The sequence below is a fragment of the Scophthalmus maximus genome, chromosome 11 (assembly GCF_022379125.1).
Source record: "Scophthalmus maximus strain ysfricsl-2021 chromosome 11, ASM2237912v1, whole genome shotgun sequence".
Taxonomy (NCBI): Eukaryota; Metazoa; Chordata; class Actinopteri; order Pleuronectiformes; family Scophthalmidae; genus Scophthalmus; species Scophthalmus maximus.
In genome coordinates this window covers 10167795-10193138 of record NC_061525.1, presented here as the reverse complement: position 1 = coordinate 10193138, position 25344 = coordinate 10167795, and the positions used below count along the sequence as shown (strand labels likewise).

Below are 25344 nucleotides of genomic sequence, written 5' to 3'. Positions count from 1 at the left end.
GTGCGTTTGTTGTTGTTTTTTGATGCAGAATAAAAACAAAGGGGGCGGGTCTGTGAGTCATAGTAAGTTGGGGAGCAGAGGGATGATCGATCATTGATCTGACAGCTTTAACTGGAGCAGAAACGAGCTCCTCCCGCTCTGGATAGAGTAACTCTCAGCAAAAAGGCTGCAAACGTTGTCTTTCCTCAAGGCACCAAAAAAAAAACACGTGGATGTGACGCTTCATCATCACCGAAACGATACGGTGCATTTCTGGAACATAAAAAGAGGCAAGAGGGAGAACAGAAATATTTGCTTTTTTATTTATATTTTTTTTTAACTCACATTTGTGTGAAATACATTGGTTCGTGTGTCCTCAAGGATGTGATGGGCAGTGACGCCAGTAAAAACAGTAAGGTGAGTCAATGTGTTATTGTTTACAACATGGTAACATGGATGTGGCTGCGTGAGCTAATAGCTAAAACACCATGAATAACCTGTGATCCTGTGCGTGGGATGTTGCGTTTATTGTTAATATTTCACACAATCGCAATCGAGCCTGTTTCTCTTAGTTTTTGAAGTAAAGATGGTGGATTATGAGTAAATGCACATTTTTGCGATACTGTGTGACATGATTAGTGTTTTAAAAGCAGTAAAGTATCCAGATGTTTGTGTCACTGTAGCTATGAAGGAAACGTGTCCACCGGATCATATGTGGAGTCTCTTTTTAAAAATAGAGCTATTGATTAGTTGTTAACTGATCAGTGACCTTCCTTCCGACCAGGGTCAATATATGAGTTGGTGCAGCACTGATGGAAGTGGATGCAGCCGATTGAATTAGCTTCCGATTTCATATGCAAAAAAAAAAGTGTCGATTGATTTGTCTGTTTATTGTGTTTAGGGGGGAAAACTAAAACTGTTCTGCAGGGCTAACCTGTTACTACCTGGCAATAAAACTGATTCTGATTCTGATGTGTGAACAGTTTGTTACCACTTTCTGATAAGAAATCAACAAGGGTTTTTCAAACCTAGATTTTGTTCCTATTTATAATTGACTTATCACTAATAAGTAATAGTAAGTGAAGTAATAAGCATGAATAAATTCATTAATTACATCTTATGAACTATTTATAGATTATGTCCTAATCAGAAAGTGGTATTCATGAGGTTTAGAGTAGTTGTACTCCTATATTTGAAGATTTCAACATGTGCTTTAATTTCAATTACATGCTGTTACTGAATCTCTGATCTAGTAATATTGAGTGCAAACTGATTTTTAAAACTTAATTTTAAACTAAATTAAATGGCAAGGCAAAGAGTTTTGCCTTATGAAATAATAAGTAGTGGTGAAGCAAGTAGAAGTTGTGCATTGAAAAACGTATTTAAAAACAGATAAATGTTTGAATTGCAAAATGTATCATAAGAGGAAAAAATGCATAATGCCACAGACTGACCATTTTCAGATTATAATATAATTATGTATTAAATGATATTACTTAAACACTGGCATGTAAACGGCATTTTAAAGTAACTAATTGAGACAGAATACATTTTTAACAACTGTAATTTTTAGTTATTTACTTTAGGTATTTTTATGTATTGAATTTCTGAACTGTACATAAGATTGGTTGTCTGTACTGTCCATGTTAAAATATCATATGAGTTATATGTAAAATCGTATCTGCAAAGTAACCATGGCTGTCAAATGAATGTAATAAGTTACGACCGGCTCGCAGGCCGCTACAAATGAGGGAGATGTACGAAGATGTAAATTAATCAAACATATTTATTAAAGTAAACAATAATTATAATGCCCTGAGGTGTGGTAGTTGGAGTCAGTAGTGTGTGCAGGTGAGTGAGTGCTGTGATCAGCGTGAGGTGCATGTTGTGAGTGCAACGAAAATTTAAAAGCAGATCAATGCAGGGTGGAGAGGCTGTGACAGCAGGACAAAAACCACCAACAAACATCTGGCAGACTTAAGTAACCAGGAGCACTGGCAAAGTGTTCCTGGTTAACTGATTAGGCTGCACCCAGTCCAGGACCTGTAGACACACAAGCACACACAGTGTACATGCCCACACAAATACAATAAAATACAATACTTGTAAAAGTATTAGGTAACAGTAAGTATAAGTACCTTAGTAACATTCCATCTTTGATAATAAGCAGTTTTTTTTATTGTCCCTTTTCCTACTATATTTAGAGAGGGGGATCAACTGCCCCGCGTCGTCTCAGTCTTGGTTTCCTCTCAAACATGGGGGTCTCCATCGCTCACAGACTTGGACACTCTGCTGTATTCTCTCTCCCGGCGGGAGAGGATGACAGCCTGTCCGTCCCCAGCGTCCTGCTGCCCCCTGAGGCGTCCGACACTGAGAGGACTCCTCCACCTTTCATCTCTGTCTTCCTTCCTGAATTCCCACACCGTCAATTTCCTGGACAAGACCATTTCCAGGTACTGTGTGCACCACAATATAGGACTGTTTAGTAGAACTGAACTCAAATGTTGCCGTTAAACAGACAGAGAGAGAGAAGAAAAGAGATGACAGTGTTTCTGTGCTCACAGATCCTGGGCTTCATCGCTAAAGGTTCATACGGACCCATCATGAAAGTGAAGGACATTCTCGATGAGAAGACCTATGCTGTGAAGGTTGGTTCCACCATAGTAACCAGGGCTATGACAGTGTTATACAATCAACTTAAAATTTGTTTTACGTAATCATTTTTACCGTTGTGTAGGTTTTACCAAAGTCAGAGATCTTTAATCGAGGAGTGCTGGAGCAGTCAAAAGAGGAAGTAAGCATTCAGGTATGACACACAGTAACATTCTCAGTTGTAGGGAAAGCTACCATTAGGTTGAAGTACCGTTACTTAACTGTTCTCATTCTTATGTTAGAGCTGCAGCAGTAAGTCGATGGAAAAGACCTCATATGTCAGTATCTGTTGACAAACCTGGTGCTCTTCACTGAATATGACTTCAAGTACACTCACTTGATCTGAATACCTGTTTATTCATGCTACTGTCCAACCAGCCGATCGTGTGTCAGCAGGGCAGTGCACAAAACCATGCACATGCATGTCTGGAGCATCAGTTAATGCTGACATTAACATCAAAATGAGACACTTTGACTGTAGCATGCTTTGGATGCCGAAATTTGGACCCGACATGACTGTCAACAGTCCACGCTGGTAGTGCTGGTGTTATGGTGTTGGAATATTTCATTGGCAAAATCTGGGCCTGTTGACCAACAACGGGCCCCTTCGTGGGCCACAGTTCACCATCTTCTAATGGCTGCAATCTGGAGAAATGCTATGATTCAAGCAAATAAACACGAACCAGAATCTCCCAGGAATTTTTCTAACACATTGTTGGAATCCATGCCATGATAAAAGTGAGGCTGTTACCCAGTATCAGTGTGCTTTTCCTAGTGAGTGTATAGTAGTAATTTAGTGTTTGAATGATTCAGTAGTTTAGGGCTATAATCACATCTCCAACAATGAGCACAGGGAGATATATGATGTAGTTTCTGCCCATTAATAAATCCTTGTGGTGTCATCTGGAATATAGGAACTCCCCTGCCCATCGTTCACTGTTATATTCCCTGTGTCTGTGTGTGTTGACTGTTGCATTGCAGCGGCAGCTCAAACACCCATTTATCCACAATCTGCAGGACTGCTGGCAGACGCAGCGCAACCTCTTCATTAGTGAGTTAATGAATATAATCATTGGTACAGTTTGACCCTCTCCACTTCTACCATCCTTATCCTTTTTGTGTTCCTGAGACCCCCCTCGGTCCCATAACATAAAGTGGACTGTTGTAGAGACATGCATCCTCCAGTAGGATCATAAATCCCTGCACTGCATATTGAAGAGGTACACTGCCATCTAATGAGAGAGCTGGGTAAAGCTCACATCTGCCTGCACGTGTTTACTGATTTTACCCACCATGATTATAAATGTACTGTATATCGATCCATCATTATTATTTTATTTTGTATTTTTTTCAGTTAAGATTATTGATGGATACATGACAAAGTAGTTTCCAAAGCGGTGTTAGAAAATCTAACTCAGCAAGACGTCAACCCTTACTTCTTCCTCTTTTTTGGGGGTCTTTTGTCTTGTGGTTGTTTCCTTATTACTGAGATCTAGTCGCAGACGATGCTGGTCTGCATTAACTCAGCAGCCGTTGTGTGTATCGTCCTTTGCAGTGTGCGACTACTGCGGCGCTGGAGACTTGTACACTTACTGGTTACTGAAGCGCCAGTTTGGGGAGGATGAGGTCCGGCTCTTTGCTGCGGAGCTGGGCAGTGCGCTGGGTCAGTGCTAATCACTTTTAATATTGACTCGTACAATAATAAAAATCTTGCTGTAGTTGTCGTTAAAAGTTTCACGTGTGGTTTCTGTCTGTGTGGTTGTTGTTTTTAGGATTCCTACATGACTTGGGTATCATGCATAGAGATATAAAGGTATGATTTTTTTCTATACGGACTATTTGGCCTGATAAAACATATTTATATGTTATGTTTGTCACTCATGATTGTAATATTGATATTTTTTCAGATGGAGAACATTCTTCTAAGTGATCAAGGTTTGTCTAGATTTTTGCTTTGGGCTTGTGAAAAAAAAACTACATTTGCAAAGTCATTGGATTAGATTAAAATGTCTTAAACTTATAACTCTCAGCAGAGAAACTAGTTTGGTCACAAGGACAAATAAGAAAAAAAATTGGCTAGTCACAACAGTAGTAAGACTAGCATAAAAACTAACATATTTCAATAGGAATAGTAAATATTAGGATGTTTCCTGGCCACTTACATACAAAATTAGGCAAACATGACTTGCTTTGCTTGTGGATGCGCATGTGGAGGTAGTTTCAGTGTTTTACTATTATCCAGGTCACCTTCGTCTGTCTGATTTTGGACTCTCACGTCGCCTGAAACGAGGAGGACGAGCATTTACAATATGTGGGACGCTTCAATACATGGGTGAGAGTTTTGTCTAATAAATGATTTGTTTTGCTCCCGTTGGATTCAGTTGACCCAGTTTTGAATGTGATGCACCTGTGATGTGATTTACATAAAAATGTTTGATTTTTGTTGTCTTATGCAGATCTATCATCATAAAGTTATTACCACCCTTTGTTTCCTGTTTTTTTTTCCTGAACAGCTCCTGAAGTTTTAAGTGGGGGTCCATACAACCACGCCGCTGACTGGTGGTCTCTTGGCATTATGTTGTTCTCGCTGGTGACAGGAGAGGTGAGGGACCACGTGAAAACGATATTCACCAGCTGTAGATGTGGAACTGTGTCAGTTATTGGTCAATGTGCGTATACACCTACTTGAGTATTTCTTTATGCCTTAAGTTTCCAGTACGTGCAGAGCCAGACCACAGCGCCATGCTGAAGAAGGTCAGAGGATTTCCTTATGTCCTTCCCGACACCTTTAACTCTGCTCTGGTCATACTGCTCACCGAGGTCTGTAAATGTGATTCTCTTTTCTAATTTACACGCTTTGATGCCTTTGAGTGAAATCTCTTATCTTGTCTGTTTCCCTCTTAACTGATGCAGCTTCTGAGCAAGAATCCGGTGAACCGCCTCCGTAACCTGGAGGGTTTCAAGACTCAGCCCTTCTTTCGCGGCACTTCATTCGACTCTCACATCCTCCAAAAGACCCCTGTTGAGTTCATCCTTAAGCTCAGGACTCATCCTGATTTGGCAGCCAAAGCAAGGAGAGGCCTCTCTTTGGACTACTTTGGTAACTTTGACTGTGATAAAATCCTTTATTCTCCTTTAAGTCCCACTGAGTCTCCTACTTTGGCCAACATGGACCCGAGAGCAGCCACAGAGCAGACTATTCAGATATAAGACTGGACTTTCAGTGCCTTATTACTGTGCAGAGCAATATGCTTAAGGAGCAGCAGCCAGAGAGAGTTGATGTACTTCTTTTTTTTTTACCCTGGTTCTTGCCCCTCAGGCTATCGCCCTACCTCATTGCTGACGGTTTTTGTGGCTGGATGCTGTCTACACCTTCAGAAACTAATCAGGTCTGCAGAAGTTTCTGCAAACAACACGGGTCAGGTCAAAAACATAATTCAATATTTATTTTTAATTCACTGTTAATATTGTCCTAACGATTGTCTACAGCTGATCATAAGTCAAAATTAATTTAATAAACAGTGATACTATGTAATGAAGATGCAAATAGAAGAATAATAGTATCGGGTATGGAGGACACAAAATTATTTTAGGGATAGTTACAATACAAAGGTTTACATAGGATTTTAAATAGGATTTGCTATTTACTACTACCATTGGTATGGGAGGCTCAGTAACCAATGTTAGTGTAAATTGTTATTTGCAAGATTGATTTAAATATTAAATGCCTTTATTTGCTTCGGAAACCAAACTACGCCCTAGTTTCTCTGATAAACGTTTCCTATGTTGCCTGCTGTGGTCCTGCAGCCAAATGGGTTAATTTCATGCTGATTTAATACAATAAAACAATTTTGTACATTATCTTTAAATTGCAGTATTGTCTTTATTAATAGAATTGTAATTCCATTTCCAGTGGAGTAGTTTTCCATATTTTTGAATATTACCTGTGACTGTTTCATTATATGATCAAGAAATCGTATAATACCATGGCATGTAATTGTCCCTGTTTTACTGAAATACCATGAATGTAGAGCATTAAAGTTCATTCCTAAACATGGAACTCTTGCTTGACATCACGGTCTGGTTTCAAGATACAGTAGAAAGCTCAAAACACCTACTGGTTTGGACTAAAGGGGAGAGTAATTTGTCAATTGCTCAAGAACGAGCTTTCAGTCTCAGTACAAGTTGCAATATAGACAGGTATGATGGAGGTTGGGCTGGATTTGAAATGTGCATTATGCAGATTGCATGAAGACTTATCACTTCCTGCAGCTTTTCTCTGAGGAAAGTTACATCAAGTTTCTTACTGTCAGTAAGATCACATGTTAAGGCATCTGCTGTCTCGATTGTGTGTCATGAACTGAACTTGCAAAGAACGATGATCTCCAAAGATTCACATTTAAATTGTTATACTGTGGGCATAACATATTTCTAAATGACTTTGTAGGATCAGAGATTGCATTGTAATTAGTCCATCTGTTATTTTAAACCAGTTACCATACAAATGTACCTGGATACATCATGGCCAACTTTCAGCCTTGGGTTGACCCATTTAGAGGAGCACTCACAAGCCCATCGAGGACAACCTTAATAGGACAGAAAATTGAGGACCAGATAAAGTATCATCATTAAATGTTTTTAATTAGGTAACAGAGGGGAAAAAATGAGGGTCTCTGCGGAGGCATCCAAACATAATTGCTGTACTTCTTGAAGTCGTGCTTCTATTTAAAACTGTGTCTCCAGAATGGGAGTGCACCAGCTCCTCCTCGTGCCGCTCCGTGACACTGAATTCCCTCTCAGGCCCTTGTCTTTGGCAGGTTCACCATGTCTGTGTTGAGGCTGTACAGTGGCAGGCAGTCCAGTGACCCACATCTCGTTTGAGAGGCACACTGACCCACAATAGAGAAGAGAGGAGTCCCCTGGACTGCCGGTGAGCCGTCCAACTAAGTCCAACCACATGGTATCGTTACATAACGGAATACACAACAGAAAACATGCATATTCCTAAATGCTGCATGTACTGCAACAAAGTAGATGAACATCATTTAACTCAGCTAATCATGGCTGATTTCAACATAAAGAAATAATCCTGACTTCGTCTTAATGTGAAATAAGTTTCTGTGTTTTATTTCAATGCTCTTGCAATATACAGGATACAAAGAGGAAACGGCTGAAAATTCCTTCTTCTGAGATTCTTCCATGATTTGGCTGACCTCATTCTGATCTAATTTTGTCCATATAACCTTATTCATTTACAAAGACTGGAACCTGGAACTGTTTCTATTCCTGGCATGTTTCTCAACAGTTTAAAGCTCACAAAAGAAGCCACCAAGTGCATGAATTGCTCCAAGACTCAATCACCCCTGTGAATTTGAGGGTGAAGACCAAATTATCAGGTGACTCGAAACCTTCCTCGGGGCACATCTTTACTAATTAGAATAAAAGTAGCACGCCACAGGATATGGTTAAAGGCACAAATGAGGTTGGTAGAGGGTTCGACTGAGAAATTAATTATTATTTCACAGTCAGCTTGAACATGAGCTTAGCAGATTAAAAACAGAATATGTAAATATATATTAAGCTGCAAAATGACAATTCGACTTATTTTACAACTCTGCATGTCTGAAAGCACTAGCTTGAGTTTGAAGGAATTGGAAAATTGTCATATCTGGGTGAAAGAGAAGCAACTGAACAACAACAATAAAGATCACTACATTTAAAAAGAACAATTAATCATCGAGATTTTCTCATTTGGGCCAAAGGTGGGTGTACAGGCCCCGCCCAGGGGTGTCGCCTTAAGAGGTGTGACACAATTGGGCTAGATAAAACACTAGAGCAGACTGGGAGACTACGCCAGTGTTCGTCACATCAGTGGACAGGACACGTTTGATTTCACTTTCTGTCAGGTAAGATCCTTTACAGCTCATCCCTCTCCTCAGCTGTCTTTTTTGACATTTAGGATGGTTTCACTGACTCTGGTGGGCACATCTGTCTACACCTGTATCCAGCTATTTACTGTTGACTTGCAGATGTTCGAAAATTGATGGAAACAGACTATTGGAGGCAACTTGGGGCGTCCATGAGTATTAAAAATTGACTTCATATGATAAGTTTGCAGCAAGATGTCATTTTTACTTGTTAAAGTAATCAGTCCTGTCTTTCCATTATCACATTATAGTGCCCTCAAATGTATGTGGTCCGCTATATCACCTTATCTATAGAAGGTGATACTACAGCAGGTCAATCACTCATGTATAACCCAGGAGAGAATAACTGTACAGCTTGTTGCCAATATAATCATTACACTTTAAAGTTTTTTATCTGAGAAACAGAGTGAGAAAAACTGTTAGTATTTTGTATCTGAACAAACTTCATGGAGGGATAGGGTGTGAATTTCAGGGGGTTGTTAATGTGTGAATTATACAATCATACGGTCACATTTTCTACCGAAGGCTGTGGGGAGGTCAGTAACTCAGGATGACGCACCAGTTGCCCACGCTCTCCGAGGCGCAGAAGAAGGAGCTACATGAGACTGCTCTACGCATAGTTTCTCCAGGGAAGGGCATCCTGGCTGCAGATGAGTCTGTGGGTCTGTTGAACTCTTTGTTTCTTTCTTTTCTTTAAAAGTACATGAGACATTAGTCCTGTCTCTGATTAAAACCGTCCAGTCCAAATGGTGCACGTTCATTTCTTGTGTGCACATCACATACAACATGTTAACTGCAGGCAGCATGGCCAAGCGGCTGGCCCAGGTGGGGGTGGAGAACACCGAGGAGAACCGCAGAAAGTACCGGCAGATTCTCTTCAGTGCAGACGATCGCATCAACGGCTGCATCGGAGGGGTCATCTTCTTCCACGAGACGCTGTACCAGCACTCGGATAACGGCGTGCCCTTCGTCAAAATGATCAGGGACAGGGGGATCCTGGTCGGCATCAAGGTGTGGCAGTCCACTACCTAATGATATAAATGTATTGTTCTGGACCAACTTTTATGATAACAGGTTGATTTTGTTTGATTAAGAAAATAACCAATTGTAAATGAATTCTGAATTATTAATTCTTTCTGTATACCATTACTTAACATCGTTATCCCTTCTCTATCTCATATTACTCAGGTTGACAAGGGTGTTGTCCCCCTGGCAGGAACTTGTGGAGAAACCACCTCACAGGGTCAGACAAAAAACTTTTTTTTGTAGTTAAGTGCAGATTTAACAATTTCACCTATAGAAATTCCAGAGACAAGACAATTCATAGATTTTTTGTGAAATCCTCTTCCATAGGTCTGGATGGATTGTCGGAGCGCTGTGCGCAGTATAAAAAGGACGGAGCCACCTTTGCAAAGTGGCGCTGTGTCCTCAAGATCAGTGACACCAATCCATCTAAACTGGCTATCACAGAAAATGCGAATGTTCTTGCACGCTACTCTAGCATCTGCCAGCAGGTTAGGACCCAGTATTGCAGCTTGTCTATACATCACTGTGGTGTTATGGTTCTGTATTATTCTGATTATATTTCCTTTTGCGGTCAGCACGGTATTGTTCCCATCATAGAGCCGGAGATTCTGCCTGACGGAGATCATGACCTGAAACGCTGCCAGTACATCACTGAGAAGGTGGGTTTATTTTTTTGTCATACATAGTACATGTGCACGGGTGTGTGGCAATGTTGTTTCAAGAGTGAGAAGTGAGAAATAATTCTGCCGTGGATCGCAGGTCCTGGCCGCAGTGTACAAAGCCATGTCGGACCACCATGTGTACCTGGAGGGCACTCTCCTCAAACCCAACATGGTGACGCCTGGACACAGCTGTCCCACCAGGTACAGCCCAGAGGAGGTTGCTATGGCAACAATCACCGCCTTGCGTCGCACTGTTCCCCCTGCGGTCACAGGTAAAACCCAAAACACCGCGTGTAGAGAGGATTTTTACAAAGAAATGAAATCTGCAGAAACAAAAGACAATGAAGTAACAGCATATTATCTGTCCCCTGTAGGAGTGGCTTTTCTGTCAGGCGGTCAGAGCGAAGAGGAGGCCTCAGTCCACCTCAATGCCCTCAACAATTGCCCTCTGGCCAAACCCTGGGTCCTGACGTTCTCCTTCGGCCGAGCCCTGCAGGCGTCTGCGCTCAGGGCCTGGAGGGGGCATAAAGAGAACGAGAAAACCGCCACGGAGCAGTTCATCAAGAGAGCAGAGGTGCTTTTGTTTACTCTTATAAATCATGCAGAGTGATCCTCTACTTCAAACAAGAGTTTATTTCATATTTTGTGTGTGTGTGTGTGTTTTTGCTTGACGTCTTCTCTGTTTACAGGTGAACAGTCTGGCATGTCAGGGGAAGTACACAGGTGGAGATAACTGTAGTGAAGCCAACCCACGTGTTTATGGATCCTGTCATGCATACTGAGTGTTATGAAAAGCCACGTTTAAATTAGAATTGTGTTCTTCCATTACCATTACAAAACATATTACAGAGGAATTGTAATGTAGATACTAGATACAATATGTAAGAATACTGACACTCATGACGATGTTACATGAAAATAAGTGACAGCGTACTTCCTTGCCTTGACAAATGAGGACAATCAGAAAATGGCCTTGGATATCTCTAATGCATGTAGCCAATGACAGTTGTTTGCTTTAATAATGTCATGAGTGTGCAGTATGATCTTAATTGTGATAATGACTAAAGCCCTAAAATCCTGGATCTACAACTTACTCTTACAAATACTAACTTGTGTCATGTGTTATAAGTAAATTTAATTTTGCCTGCAGAACAATAATATTTATTTGTATCACAGCAGAATTATTTGAATAGTATTAATGGCTGATCTTTAGTTATAGACTCACCCACATGTTAGGTGGAAGTATATTCATGGTGTGCAAAGCTTCTCTGAATGTGAGTGTGTGGATTTTTTTGTTGTCTAGCTACAAGGGCAAATTGAAACACTCGGCACAACAATGAAATAAAACTCAGTGTGAATTTCTTTGTCTTAAAGTCTAGATGAAATAGTCAAATAAAAGCATTCAAACAATAAATCAGTGTTCAGTCAAAGTCTATTGTGTATGTTGTGCTTTATGCTTTCGTCGCTTGCAGATACTGATTAACAATACAAAATATAATCACAAATATTTTATATTATGATGTATTAATACTGATTGAGCTACCCAGCAGCATATGAAGTAGTTACAATCATTCCACTTTTGCCAGCTGCAACAATAAAGTCATACATACATACATTAATTCATCTGTGACAATGATTGAATAATATAGAAATGTTGTTTAAAAATGTGTACTTTTGGACTTTAAATATTCTTTATATACTATGGTGATATTAATTATATTCTTTTAATCAAGTAAAATGTTCAGTTCAGAAGTACTGCAGGAGTATTTCTGCATTGTGTCATTGCCAGTACTTACATTGTACTACATACAAGATTCTTGCACAAAACTTGGTAAATACATATTTCATCCACAGTTCCTGGAAAGATTAAACATACAAATAAAAACACAGTAGCACATCATTGGTATAATAAACTGGCAAACATGTATTGTAGTGTTTGATGACTGATAGACACAAGCACCACGTTTAATTCAAAATAATTAAAGGAGTTAATGTAGGTACAAATGAGATGGGCTGCACATAGAAATATACCAATAACTAATAACGTATCAATTGGTCAAATCATCGAAGAAAATGATCGATCGTTACCACTAGACCTGGTGAATTGGCGGACTACTTCGCGTGGCGGACGCGCCGCCGGTGGCTGCAGTGTTCCCAGTGTTCATGAACGCCTCGCTAAAAGAGCGCGAGTCCTGAGCACAGGGGAGCTCGCTCCGCGGTGCGACGGGAGTGTGGTCCACACTGACTAGATCAGACTGGCGCCGAGAGAACCACGCTCCCCTTTTTTTATATATATTTATTTATCCTGGCAGCCGCTCGGAGCCTGACCTCGGGGGGGCTCCGCCAGCCGCTGACGACCGTGCCAATAACAGACTCATTACTCTAAGTAGCCACTTGCACCTCAGCAGCGATGTCGGGTGTTGTGCGAGGCCCCGCTGGGAACAACGACTGTCGGATCTATGTGGGGAACCTCCCGCCCGACATCCGCACCAAGGACGTGGAGGACGTGTTCTACAAGTACGGGACGATCCGAGACATCGACCTGAAGAACCGGAGAGGGGGGCCGCCGTTCGCCTTCATTGAATTCGAGGACCCGAGGTGAGCGGCTAGCTGACCGTTAGCATGGCTAGGCCGGAGGAGGCATCGACCATTGTGTGGCTTACCGTCTCGCGTGCGAGCACATTACTTGGGGTTCAGTCAGACTGGTTTCCCCCCCCCCCCCAATGTTCTGGTAACCACAGTGATGTCTGCCCTTCCGGTTTCGAACGCGCGCGTTGGTTCTGCCGTGCACAACCCTCGCATTGTGCTTCCGTTCCCATTGGGTCCTCGGCGCTCCACGCCAACACACGCTCTGCTCCGTCAGTAACGGTCCGTCCGTGCTCGCACCTTTACGCCTGGTCGTGCCACATTTACGCAGCGCCAGTGTTCCTCCCCCTGCAATGACCGATGAAGTGCAACGCTACTTCTCTCATTGCATGGAGCCCAACTCGTCGCGTCGCATGCGCGTCTGCAGCGCGGATTTAGGAAGTCCAGTGAAGCCAGTCGCTAATATGGCTGACACCGTCCGCGCCAGCGGTCTTCCTCTGCACGCCGGTCTTGCTCTCCCGAGGCCAACCCCCGCCTGTTGGTGTGTGAACTGTGCTGTTTTGCGAACAGGGACGCCGACGACGCGGTGTATGGACGCGACGGTTACGACTACGACGGCTACAGACTGCGGGTGGAGTTCCCTCGGAGCGGCAGGGGCTCCAGAGGCGGCTTCGGAGGGATCGGCGGAGCCCCCAGGGGCCGATACGGGCCCCCGTCCAGACGCTCCGAGTACAGGGTCATCGTGTCAGGTGGGCACACCAGTCCGTCCTTCATGTCTGGATATTGTGCAGGGAGGTTCTTGTTATAGATGTATACATTATTGGTCTTGTTTGACTTGTGTGACAAAGTTCCCTCTTGCATGCAACTTCTACAAATCGCCTCTCTGTGCAACTTTGCTAAACTCAGCTCCAGGTTCAGTGTGCTCTCCATGTAGGACATTAATTTAGATTGAATATGGATCATGCATTCATGCAAACCCAGCTCGAGGATATTTTAAACGCTCTATTTACTGGAGTAAGTGTGATGGACAAAGAGTCCAGTTAAAATCAGGGACATTTAAAGAATCACAGGTTGATGCATTTAGCATCAGTTCATAAACTGAATGATAACATGTTTATTATTTGTTTAGAAGGGACAGTGTACAGTGAACAAAAGGAAAAAACGTCTATACAGAGTCCTGTATAAATAGAACATATTAACCCAAAATCTGTATATGCACAATATTAGGGCTGCAATCGATATCTGTGTGAGTTATTGATTGCTCTTTAGATTCCTTTCTATATTCATTACCTGTTGTATGTCTAAAAGGTCAATGCTCTTCAAAGTTGACATCAGTAAATATGCACCTGCCACACGTATCAAATTTATTGCCATAGAAGACTAAGAAAACCAGAAAAAACATCTGAGATGCTGAAACTGAATCCTTTTGGCATCCCATTTAAAATTATTCAACACAATTCATTGATTTGAGTGACGGTTGACAATTTTCCATTCATCGGTTAATCGCCACTAGATATAATGCCACAGAAAAACACAGATGGAAAATAAAGTTAATAGGAGTTGCACACAGGATCACTGGCATATTATGAATGTTGTTGACTAACGAAGACCATGTCAATGATTTAAACTAGATTGCTCGCATCTCAAAAACCTCTACCGTTTAGGGAGACAAGTGAGTAATGCAAGGCAATGTTTGAGTTTCTGCACATACAGTGTTAGATAGCAGGTTTTCGCTCTTCGGTCTTTCAGGGCTTCCTCAGAGCGGCAGCTGGCAGGACCTGAAGGACCACATGCGCGAGGCAGGCGACGTGTGCTACGCGGATGTTTTCAGAGATGGGACGGGGGTTGTAGAATTTGTCCGCAAAGAGGACATGACCTATGCTGTTCGAAAGCTGGACAACACCAAATTCCGTTCTCATGAGGTATGTGTACTGATTTGACCAAGTGTCATGGATAATGTGTCTTTGCTGTGTCGAGGTGAGTACTTTGAGGAAATGTCGCACGCACGCCTGGCCCTTATTTCCTTCTCTCGATATTTGCATCACGGGCCGGAATTTGGTCTTTTCAATGTCAAGTTCTCTTGTGTCCGCCAGGGAGAGACTGCTTACATTCGTGTGAAATTAGACGGTCCCCGCAGCCCAAGTTACGGAAGATCACGCTCCCGCAGCCGTGGCAGCCGGAGCAGAAGCCGCAGTCACAGCGTCAGCCGCAGTCGAAGCAATTCCCGCGGCCGCGGCAGAGGATCGCCCCGCTACTCGCCTCGTCACAGCCGCTCTCGCTCCCGTTCCTAAACCTTTCTACCACAGATGTTTTCCCCTTTTGATGTATGCCCTCTCTGTTTTACATCCCCATGAGTTTCTCCAGATGTCAACCATTGACTTTACATTTTTTCCATTTCATGTCCCGATGTCCTTGTGGATGATCTTGGTATGTAGATGTATCTCCTCCCCTTTCTTCGGCCTCTCCAGATGCTTCCTCTTGTTTTCGCCCTCTCTCCTTTTTGTCCTCTCAGTTTTTGCAACATAAGAAATTGTGCTGTGTTGAACTTCAAAAATGTTGAGTTATAATAATGAACTCAGGGTTTTTGCAAGTATTGAAAATTGAGTTTTAATTCCTTTTTGTTTTTTTTAAATCATATCATTGGAAATGTGGGTTTGGGCTTGTTTGGATGAAGAGCCAGATGCTTAACTGTATTTTACCCTTGTGTCTTCCTTTAGACATCTGAAGAGAAGGATTAAAGTGATTTGGAATAAAACCATTGTGGAGCACATTTCATTTGTATGGTCAGGATAGGACATTGAGGAGCAATCAGGTCGAGGCAATGGTACGCTTCATATTCCATAAATTGAACGTTTTGATTGGTTGCCATATCATGCATGTCATATTTAACAAAGCCATATGTGCTGTACTTTGTTATACATATATATGGAATTTTTAACATGCTACTCTGAGCTGTGACAGATAGCAGTTGTAGATCAAGTGTTGTGATGTAAGTGTAAAATCTTTGCTTTCAAATGTAAAAATCTGATTCACTACTTTGTCGCCAAAGCGCCCCACTTCTGACTTAAATGTCCTCAAATGTTTTTTACTTCAGGCAGTGATAGTTTTTGTGGCATTTTTTTCTTGATCTGACATGAGTGCTCAACATGGAAAAAAAATAGGCCCAAAAATTTTGACATTTTATTCTAACGGTCTGCCTCTGATTTTCTTCCTGGTATTTCAAGGTTTTGATTGGAGGAGTGGCTCAGTGGATCCCAATCCTTGGAGCTGGATGAGTGGATCGATTAGGGAAGGGATAGGCAAGGATGGATGCTCGGAACGGGATCAGTTTTCCAGGATTCAAATGAGTTGAATTCAGAACTAAGTAACGTGGAGTCCCAGAGCAACTTTTTTTCTATTAGGCCCTCCCCCAGTCTATCTTTAAAGTTTTTCAGTGATAATGGCTTTATTTTACAAGAAAACGAAACTGAGGACCAGGAAGTTGGATCAAAGGATGGAATCGTAGATGCCTGGTATGAAGGAATTGATTACAAATTGGGGCGGTTGGGAAGGGGTTTCATTTGGGAGTAGTTTGTATGTTTTAATTTGCTTAATCTTTTATTTTTCCTTATAGCGTTTTCAATAAAACATTTCAAAACAAGTTAACTCGTTTGTATTTATTTGAGACATAAACGCAAACATCACTTCTTGTCACAATTGGACATTTGTCAACAATTTACAAAGCAATTATCGATGTATTAGCAGCCATAGCTCAGTATATTGTCTATACCAGACTTATTAGTCTCAGAAAATATTTGTAAAGCTTCAACCAGGCTATGAAATCCCTCTAGATAAGTGAGAAAACACACAACACAACACTGGCGTGTGTGTTCAGTATTCAGAGCTGCAGCAGCTCCGCTGTGATGGGGTTGAAAAGCCCTGGTGCTCGCAGCCAAACGACTCGTTTCCTTTCATCCCACAGCCAGTGGTGTGCACCGTGAATGATGCATTGTGGGATGAAATAAGATGCCGGCAGAATGGAGCTGGAGGAAAACGCTCGGGACGCACGGGGAGGCGGCGGCGCAGCCAATGGCGAGGCGCGGCGTGCAGCAGAGGGGCGGGGCGCTGCCGTGCAGAGCCGAGCGGAGAGACAACCTGCCTACATGCTTATTGTGTAAATCTTTAAAAAGCAATTAGCCGCAGCATCATCTGAGCCTCCTACCCTCATCTGGCTGCGTGACGCGTCTCTGTGCACAGAAGTGTTTTCAGGCGGTCGGGAGAAAAAACAAACCAGGTGAGTCGCAGGTTTGATCATCGGAGAAGGATTTGACTTGCATGTCTTGACATATTTCTAATTCGAGTTTTCTCTTTGCGATGGGCCGAGCTCGTACTGTGTGTCTTATTTCATTTTGGGTTACTCACACTTGTGCCAATGAATTCTGCGTGGGGGTGTTTTGGGGGCACTTGGGGTCTCCTGGTGCAGGAGCTGCGTTCATCATAAAGTGATTAGAGCCAAGTAATTTAACTCCACCTGTATCAAGTTTCGCAGCCAATCTATGCAGCGCTCACGTCGTGTTCTAGTGACGAATGTAGACGGTACCAACCGGGCACAAGTCATGATCACGAATCAGTGCAAATGACGGAAGACGCGGTGCCAAATGGCCCCATCCTCCGACATGTTAACGAGGATCCGACTGGCCTAAAGCATCCCCACCGCCACGTGCGGCGTAATGTTCAGTGCCGTGCGTCCGAGTGAACGTGCGCCTTCCTTCCTCCCTTCCTTCCTTCCTTCCTCCCCTCCTTCCTTCATTACTTCCTTCCTTCCTCCCTTCCTTCCCTCCTTCCTCGGCAGGCATCATCATCCTCAACCATGACGGACAGGAAAGCAGTGATCAAGAACGCAGACATGTCGGAGGACATGCAGCAGGACGCCGTGGACTGTGCCACGCAGGCCATGGAGAAGTACAACATAGAGAAGGACATCGCAGCCTACATCAAAAAGGTGAGGATGCGTGGAGCTCCGCGGCCTGACACCAGCGGCGCAGGACCCGCACGTTCACAGCGCGTTTCTTCTTCTCACGCTCCTATGACCAGGGCCGTACCCAGGATTTTCTTTATCACGGAGTTCATGACCCCCCCCCCCCCCCCCCCCGCCAAAAAAACAAACGCCACCATATTTTCAAACATTTTGACCAGACCAGATTCTCGATTTTTTTTCCCTGTAAGTTATCTACATTGATTATCCAACATGACATAAATCAGTCAGTTGAATCAGGTGATATTTATGGAGCTTCACAGGTGATCAAGCTCATGAGACAGTAAAACACGCACAATGAAAAAAAATATGATATTATAGTAAAAACAGCAGGACAGAAAAGACAAACGAATTTAAAAAGCATAAAAGATTTTAAACAAATGAGAATTAATGAAATAAAATATTTTTTGTTAAATAAGTACATTATATTCATCAAATGTGAGTCTAAAAAGGTAATCTCTTAAATAGTCTTATGTTTTTTGTGTCTTTCTATTCTGAAAAAAACAATTTTTACTCTTTATTTATAATATTTATTTATTTTATATTCATATTCATAATTTCAAAAAGCAGTAGTAAAATCTCCCTAAACTGGTTCTAAAGTACTATAAACACCATGCAAAATACCATCCAGGTAAGTTTTAACTGCAGAATGTTTTTCAAATGTAGAACTTCACCAAATTCCTCAGGGCACTTGCTGAAATGATAAGTCAATTCATAATTTCGGTTAAAATTGCCAAAACATTGCTGGTTCAAGGTCCTCAATGGGAGAATCTAATGCTAACAGTTATTGTCACATAGGATGGAGAACTTATTATCCTTTTAGGTTTTAGACTGCTGACCCAATTATACAGGCAGTTTGAAGGTTCCTTCCTGAGCTCTGGTAAGTTAGAATGAGCAGTTCATACCTGTAGTAAATATTTGATGATTTAGAAAATCTACTGATTATTAGGTTAAAGAAAATAAGTTAGCTGGTTACACATCACCTGTTTTTTAATTGGTGTTGATTCATTTTCTTCCTCTGACTTTTTTCCCCCAGGAGTTTGACAAGAAGTACAACCCCACCTGGCACTGCATCGTCGGGAGGAACTTTGGCAGCTATGTCACCCATGAGACGAAGCATTTCATCTACTTCTACCTGGGCCAAGTGGCCATCTTGCTCTTCAAGTCTGGCTGAGAAGTTTCTGATGGGTGTTGAGGGGTTTTTCTCCCTGAGCCTAAATCGGAAATGCACTGGTGGCCGATGTCTCCCATACACTAATACCGACATACCATAACAATGCAAAACCGGCCATGCGCAATTGCATGGACTATACACTATTTAATATGTATGTTACAGTAAGTTTACTTTTCGATAGTTGCCATTTGAATGCAACTGAAGTAGTTTTTGTTGATGCTGTAAAATTCTAGGTTGTAAAAGTTTTCAACGTGGCCCTTGATTGTAAAATAAAGGAAAGCTGTAGAATGTAGTGGTGCATCTGCTTTCCTTCACAAGTGGCATCACTTCTTATGAGACTCCATCTGTTGGTTTAGGTGGTAAATTCATATCGCGTGCACCAGTTTGACATTCATTACCAAGATTTTGGCCTGTGTTCATGGAACAAAGTTGGTAACGGGCAAAATTGTGAGGCTAATGAGTGACTTTAAAGTGAGAGCATATCTTAACCTGACAGCACGAGTTCAGTTTATTACTCTAATTTTACTAATTTACAGGAATTATGTTGTCTGGAGATGGCATTATAAAAAACCTTTGCTGTTTTCAATTTGGTTAAAGCAAATCACGAAACAGAAGTAGAAATTTTAGCAGCCGCTTTCAGAAAAGATGTCACAACATCCAACACACTTGACATTTTGGAACCGACACGAGCCAGTGCAAGTATTTCCAGGGATCTTCAGTAAATTGTCACTGTGAAGAACCACAGAGCAAACCAAGCTCACATACACAGACCTTAACCTGTAATGTTGGAGTAATACACTACAGACTAGTTATTAACGTCTCCCAACTCACCTACACAGATCTTACAATCCCGTGTGTCTGCATGTTTGAAGGATCAAAACCACAACGTCTTTAACTGTCAGACACAGACGAAGGCTCATCCTGGAGGTAAATGATTTATTTAAATTTCTCTCGAGTATGTAGATATTTGGACTGAGCTGATGTGTGTCTTGTCCCAGTAATTGCTATAAAGCAGCATTAGGAAGGTGATTTAGATTTAGAAACATCTGCGGTCAACTCTACTGAGGCTACCAACGCCCCTGTGTTTCAGATGGTTGTGTCGTCTTATGTGGCCTGTGATTCTTTCAAGTTGCATTATCCCCAGCCTTTTATTTTTTGCATTGCAAGTGTCCTGCCAGACAAGCGGGGAAGACGGCGCATTTGGTGTGGGGACGTCTTAAAGCGACTGCAAGCAGGTGTAACTCGTGTCTAGCACACTGATTTTAGGTTTTCATTTTGTGATGTCCGTATAATTAGTTTGGAATGGCAATGCACAACGCCTAGATGTTGACGAGATGTGTACTTTAGGACGGATGATTGGAGAGACTTAGTCCATCGAGTTGGATAAAACCACATTTCTTGCAGTGCATAAAGACTGAATGTTTACTCAGTCGTTTGCTCCCATATCACAGCTATGGGTGAAATGTGTCTCTCTCAAGTGTTAGCTAGGACCGTTTATCGAGGGACGTCTTAACTATTGTCAATGTAAAAATGATTTGGTATTGTTTTATCCTCTGGCATGTATTTTTGCTGTGTATATGTAGGAGCCGTTCCAATGCTGTTAAATTTGCACAAAACGTGTGCCTGTCATTGCTCTCAACTGTAACCGGCTTGAGTACAATTGCACTTCATTACAATTACCCAGTAGGTTGCTACAGAACCAAAATCGTATAAACTCGATCAAATAAAAAATTAATTGTTGACTTATTACAATGTGGCCTGTTATTTTGTCATTGCCCATTTTTTGTTGGGAAGACTAATTGGTGAGTTGATGTACAGTAAATATCATTTCAAAGGGAAGTTTTATCATATTAGACAATTTGCTTTCTTATATCTCATTGAATTCTTGCATTAGATTAGAAGAAACAATTTATATTACTATTGTCGAAGAAATCCACCACCAGCAGCCGGTTTGCTTGGTTTTATTGGGTAGTAGCATGAAGACGGTCAGTGCACAGGTAAAAAGTTTATTTTTAAATTTTTTGTTTTTTGTATGGATTAAAACTGTGTGGAAACCGGTGCGTGGCGACAATTATGTGACCTTCACTCGGAGATGACGAGCGCAAACCACGTTAATGTGACATCAGTCGCTGTAGCGTTGTGTCGCTCACTAAGACACGTCACATATCCCACGCGTGATACACTGATGCAGCATTCAAGTCCTGTCAGATTTACAATCAAAATACATAATTTAATAAGCCTTGTAACAATGTAAGATTCTTTATTTTTACAGGGCCCCTAGTTTCCTGGAAAATTTTCTCATAAATTTGTTGATATTTATCTGTGTTGGTCCTAATTACAGACGAAAACACGGAGAAAGTGTTTGTTGCGACATTTATTAAGTAGACACCTGTTATATTTGAGTTTTTAAGAAAAAAAAAACACCTTATATAATAGGTCAGTGAATTAACATATGTCAATATCCAGTGAATTTCCTAGAAAGATCAACTTTTCTTCATTACTTTGAACTGTCACACCTCAAAGATCTATTTTATGTTCATGCTGCTTGTTGGCTGAATTTCTTGATGGCCAGTATTTCTTTGGTTGCATTAGCAGTTCCTCAGTTTTGTATTTAAAACTGATATTATGATCAACACATACTATACTATGTCACAGATTGTCACCAGTTACACTTACAGAGGCAGGTAACATTGAGGGCCTTGCCTTAGGGTCCACACTGGGATGAGCTGGACTCGAACTCTGACCTTCATAGTCAGCGGTGTAACCCACCAAGCGATACCAGCTGCAAACATATTCATATCTGGTTTCCTGTTAAATTAAATCTTCTGTCAAACTAGGAACTTCTGTTTGTCTTCCTACTCAAACTCAATTGGATAAACTAACACATAATTTAATAGTTTCATGTAACAATTGGCCACTTAATACTCAAATAACATTTTCACCATTTCTCTTATACCGAGTACCAAACTGCAATGGGCCTTTGCTGGAAATATGAGAGGACCTGCAGCTCAGTACCAGGTCACTTTTGGGAGATTCCTAGGAAATTAGCTTGAAAAATACCAGACCCATTAAAAAGTGTCATTGTTCAGTCTTCATGTGGAGGATTATTGAGTTCTCCGAGAGTTGGTGGAGCCCAGACAGCAGACAAGTTAAAGGACAAGTGATTAATGAATAATTTCTAGGGACAGACTGAGGTCCATGTGGGTGAAATAAGATACTCCGTGGAGTTAACTGATGCGATACTTTGCTGAAATATTAGAACACCATTCCCATTCCATACCTTTTGAAGTTAAAATATGACTTGTAATCCTTTGATGACGACGACTGATGATGACGCACTTGCAGCTCCTCAAGTTGATCATTATGCTCCCGCTTGTGTATTCACAGTTTAAACAGGAATGTGTCAGAGGTTCGTCTGCTTTTTCACCAAACCTCCTCTGATATATTTACCCTCTTGTTTTTCCCACCGGCATCTCCTGCCCCTACATACCTTTCTGCTCTCTCTCTCTCTGGCTGCCTCTGGCTGCCTTCTCGCATCTTCCCACACAAACATGTAGTTCATGGGCAGAGAACATTCACATGTACGCTTCATGGGTAATTGACTGGATGAAGAAACAAACCATGCAGCTCGAAAAAGAGCTATATTTGTATGATTCTATGACATTAGTCTTAACATTTAAATGGTAAAAAAAAAACTGTACCGAAAACCATCTCACATCTTCAATTCCCGTCAGAATTAAACATGAAGCACTGACACGCACATCTTGGAATGGTTCGGAAAAATAATCATTTCATTGTGGCATAATTTTAGCCATATGCTCTCAAAAGGCTCTATTCAGCTCCCCCCAGCTTTTGAAAAGCATTTTAGTAACCTGAATTGCACCAAAAGGACTGCTGTTTTGGCTCAGGCTGAGGACACCCTTCTGTTTTTGTTCCGATGCGTTGATGTCATGAATGTTTGCGCTCTGCTGATGCCTCATAGACTATGAGCTGACCAGTGGGCGGACTTAACACTGGCATAACAAGGAGGCATATGAGTCAGACTCAAACATCGGGGATGTCAACAACAAAAAAAATTAAAAAGGGAAAAAAAGATGCACATTTATATGTTAATAGCAGCAAATGGACGCACGGCGAGTAGGTTGAATTACTTGGTGTCCATGTCCTGGGGGGCGGGGACTTTGAATGCATCAATGCATGGAAAAATCCTTGAGAATGAAATGTGCTCTTTGTGTGCTGCATGTTTAGTGGTTGAAGAATACAACAGTACACATGGGAAACCACACAGATGGGAAAACTAACATATCCTAACTCGATCTGGCTGGGTGGGGGGAGGGGTATTTGTATGTGTAAATACTGAAATTTATTTCATTTATCATGATCAAAATAATTTTGTCTTGTACATATTATGAAGCTGACTAGTCTTGAATATTAGGACTGGCCAATCAGAAATGCTCACTGAGTCTTATTGCATGTGTTTTATGTGTTATCATGCACTTCCACACCCAACCACATGAGGGAAACCTTTGTCCTTATGACAAATCACTTTCTGTCGTTGTCTCTTATTTTGTTTCTGATGTAAACATTGGGAGCCAGATTTCATCTATGTTGGTTTTGACCCTTATTTGTAAAAGGGTTCGGGTTAGGGGTCAGGCTTGAAATTATATTTATTACCAGCAGGTCAAATTTTCCTAATGACAATAATCAAAATATATCTTGGAAAAAAACATAACTATGTGCTCTGCAAGTTTGATCCATCAAACATTAAATCAACATTTAGGTTAGATTTAATCTAGCTCTTAATATTCACGGCATTATCATTACAGGTATATGTTTTATGTTCTGACAGTAGCATCTTCTGTGTGACAATGTCATAACCAACTTGACATGTTGTGGAGATACATATGGAGTACATTCGAATGAGCTGATCAGACAAGTGAGAAATATGGAAGAATGAAATTAATGACCACTAAATATTAATGCTGTACCAAGCTCAATTGTTGGCACAACTCATGTCACTGTAGCAGTATATGACATCTACTGTCTTTGTACAATCCTAGATTATTTTATTAGAGAATAATTCACTTATTATGCGTGCAACAGGAAAGAAAAGTGTAATTTTCCATGAGTAAAGGGAAAGTTCTCCTACTACACCCTGTTAATGGTTACTGATTAGACTGGACATGAGACAAAAAAAAAAAATCATTTTTGTATATCCCTGTCTTCCCCCACAGAGTGCTGCCCTGTAGGTGAGACGGATGTGAGCGTTTGCATGAAGACAGTTTGCGCTTTGTCCTTGCGCAGGACATCCAGAGGTGATTTGGTTCATAAACGGTCATGCCCGGTCTGCTTTGCTGCACCTGAGAGCAGTTTGTTCTAATGGTTTCCCCCGAATGGACCGCGGCCATCGAGGTTTGCAATGCGATGCAGCAGGAAGTTGCTGGAGCAGTCACCCTGTGCAGTTTCAGTCAGGTGTGGTATCGGCCATATACCATTAGTCTCATTAATAGGGCCATTCTGAAGATTGGAAATGTAGACCTCAGCGGTGAGGAATTTTATTATCACTGTTGGCATAACCATGTACACATGATGTTTTCGTTTGACTCTGAGCCGCAGAGGAATCATCACCGGTACAGATGCTGCACTTTAATACACTTTAATAATTATAAAAACTACAAATTTATGCACAAGAAGTACACAACGCTCAGTTTTAACATCACCCCACATCTTAGCAAACATCCTGCATGAGTAAATGAGGAGCAGGCTAAAGGTTGAAATGGCTGCCTTTCATGGGACCGCTATATTTTTATGACCTTGTCTGCTCAGACACTTACGGAAGCACAGGTTCCCTCCTGCTAGTACTGAATACTATGCTTGACTTCTGAATAGAAGGAGGTGAACGAATACTCAGGTGTGCTGCAGTAAGATGTGGCCCAGATGACCCGATTGTCGTGAAGAAAACCCGTTTCCATTGTCCTAAAGTCACCATTTCTGTCTCTTACTCCCACAAACCACCTTATCTGAGCCAAACCCTTTATGGGCCATCACCTCATAATCCTGCACCTTTACGGCCCTCGCTGTGCGCTGCTGTCAAGGATAAGGTAATCAGCTTATCGTAAAGACTTGATTTATAAAACTTGTATGCAATGAGGGCATCTCAGATTCAGACGTTCTTTGATATCTTCTAAAGAAGTCATCTTGTTTCCTCTCATCGAAACCAGTTACAACACTTCAAATGGAGAATTAGTATGACACAAGCTTGTGCAGACCTTTTTTCTTTCAAGAGCTGTGTTAGTCAACAGGTATAAAACCAAACTCCAGCTC

At 41.6% G+C, this 25344-nt stretch overlaps 4 protein-coding genes and 1 long non-coding RNA gene across 6 annotated transcripts; 4 read left to right on the top strand and 1 right to left on the bottom strand.

Moving 5' to 3' along the window:
• The first annotated feature begins 127 nt into the window (after nt 1-127).
• On the top strand, nt 128-6664 carry rskra (ribosomal protein S6 kinase related a). The gene is made up of 12 exons (XM_035623686.2): nt 128-396; nt 2184-2432; nt 2544-2627; nt 2717-2785; nt 3613-3682; nt 4187-4294; nt 4404-4444; nt 4539-4566; nt 4874-4963; nt 5145-5233; nt 5341-5451; nt 5545-6664. Exons 1-12 carry the CDS (start codon nt 367-369, stop codon nt 5839-5841), a joined length of 1266 nt encoding a protein of 421 aa, XP_035479579.1. The 5' UTR covers nt 128-366; the 3' UTR covers nt 5842-6664.
• A 1560-nt stretch (nt 6665-8224) lies between these two features.
• aldoca (aldolase C, fructose-bisphosphate, a) lies at nt 8225-11676 on the top strand. Its single transcript, XM_035622796.2, has 9 exons — nt 8225-8537; nt 9084-9220; nt 9358-9569; nt 9747-9801; nt 9912-10072; nt 10160-10243; nt 10344-10518; nt 10621-10820; nt 10936-11676. Exons 2-9 carry the CDS (start codon nt 9109-9111, stop codon nt 11026-11028), a joined length of 1092 nt encoding a protein of 363 aa, XP_035478689.1. The 5' UTR covers nt 8225-8537; nt 9084-9108; the 3' UTR covers nt 11029-11676.
• Nucleotides 10229-12436, bottom strand: LOC118299245. Its single transcript, XR_007031689.1, has 2 exons — nt 12043-12436; nt 10229-10759 (listed from the first exon to the last, which is right to left on the bottom strand). It is a non-coding gene; the product is annotated as an uncharacterized LOC118299245 (long non-coding RNA).
• Nucleotides 12437-12468: 32 nt separating this feature from the next.
• Nucleotides 12469-16472, top strand: srsf1a (serine and arginine rich splicing factor 1a). Of its 2 annotated transcripts, XR_007031688.1 has the most exons (5): nt 12469-12844; nt 13403-13581; nt 14582-14754; nt 14926-15656; nt 16057-16472. XR_007031688.1 is itself a non-coding variant. In XM_035622797.2 (4 exons), the coding sequence occupies exons 1-4, from the start codon at nt 12657-12659 to the stop codon at nt 15121-15123; spliced, it is 738 nt and encodes a 245-aa protein (XP_035478690.1). In that variant the 5' UTR covers nt 12469-12656; the 3' UTR covers nt 15124-16472. The 2 variants fall into 2 exon arrangements, 1 of the variants encoding a protein (XP_035478690.1); XM_035622797.2 differs by having other exon boundaries at nt 14926-16472.
• A 439-nt stretch (nt 16473-16911) lies between these two features.
• dynll2a (dynein, light chain, LC8-type 2a) lies at nt 16912-20766 on the top strand. The gene is made up of 3 exons (XM_035622798.2): nt 16912-17105; nt 17664-17813; nt 18883-20766. The coding sequence occupies exons 2-3, from the start codon at nt 17682-17684 to the stop codon at nt 19018-19020; spliced, it is 270 nt and encodes an 89-aa protein (XP_035478691.1). The 5' UTR covers nt 16912-17105; nt 17664-17681; the 3' UTR covers nt 19021-20766.
• Nucleotides 20767-25344: the final 4578 nt, after the last annotated feature.

Bases quoted from the DNA above. Each gene is read 5' to 3' on its own strand.
- srsf1a (XM_035622797.2), top strand. From the start codon at position 12,657: ATGTCGGGTGTTGTGCGAGGCCCCGCTGGGAACAACGACTGTCGGATC. The intron at 12,845-13,402 runs GTGAGCGGCTAG...TTTTGCGAACAG, and splicing joins ATTGAATTCGAGGACCCGAG to GGACGCCGACGACGCGGTGT. The intron at 14,755-14,925 runs GTATGTGTACTG...TGTGTCCGCCAG, and splicing joins CCAAATTCCGTTCTCATGAG to GGAGAGACTGCTTACATTCG.
- rskra (XM_035623686.2), top strand. From the start codon at position 367: ATGGGCAGTGACGCCAGTAAAAACAGTAAG. The intron at 4,567-4,873 runs GTTTGTCTAGAT...ACTATTATCCAG, and splicing joins CATTCTTCTAAGTGATCAAG to GTCACCTTCGTCTGTCTGAT. The intron at 5,234-5,340 runs GTGAGGGACCAC...TTATGCCTTAAG, and splicing joins TCTCGCTGGTGACAGGAGAG to TTTCCAGTACGTGCAGAGCC.
- dynll2a (XM_035622798.2), top strand. From the start codon at position 17,682: ATGACGGACAGGAAAGCAGTGATCAAGAACGCAGACATGTCGGAGGAC. The intron at 17,814-18,882 runs GTGAGGATGCGT...TTTTTCCCCCAG, and splicing joins TCGCAGCCTACATCAAAAAG to GAGTTTGACAAGAAGTACAA.
- aldoca (XM_035622796.2), top strand. From the start codon at position 9,109: ATGACGCACCAGTTGCCCACGCTCTCCGAGGCGCAGAAGAAGGAGCTA. The intron at 9,802-9,911 runs GTCAGACAAAAA...CCTCTTCCATAG, and splicing joins TGGAGAAACCACCTCACAGG to GTCTGGATGGATTGTCGGAG. The intron at 10,519-10,620 runs GTAAAACCCAAA...TGTCCCCTGTAG, and splicing joins TGTTCCCCCTGCGGTCACAG to GAGTGGCTTTTCTGTCAGGC.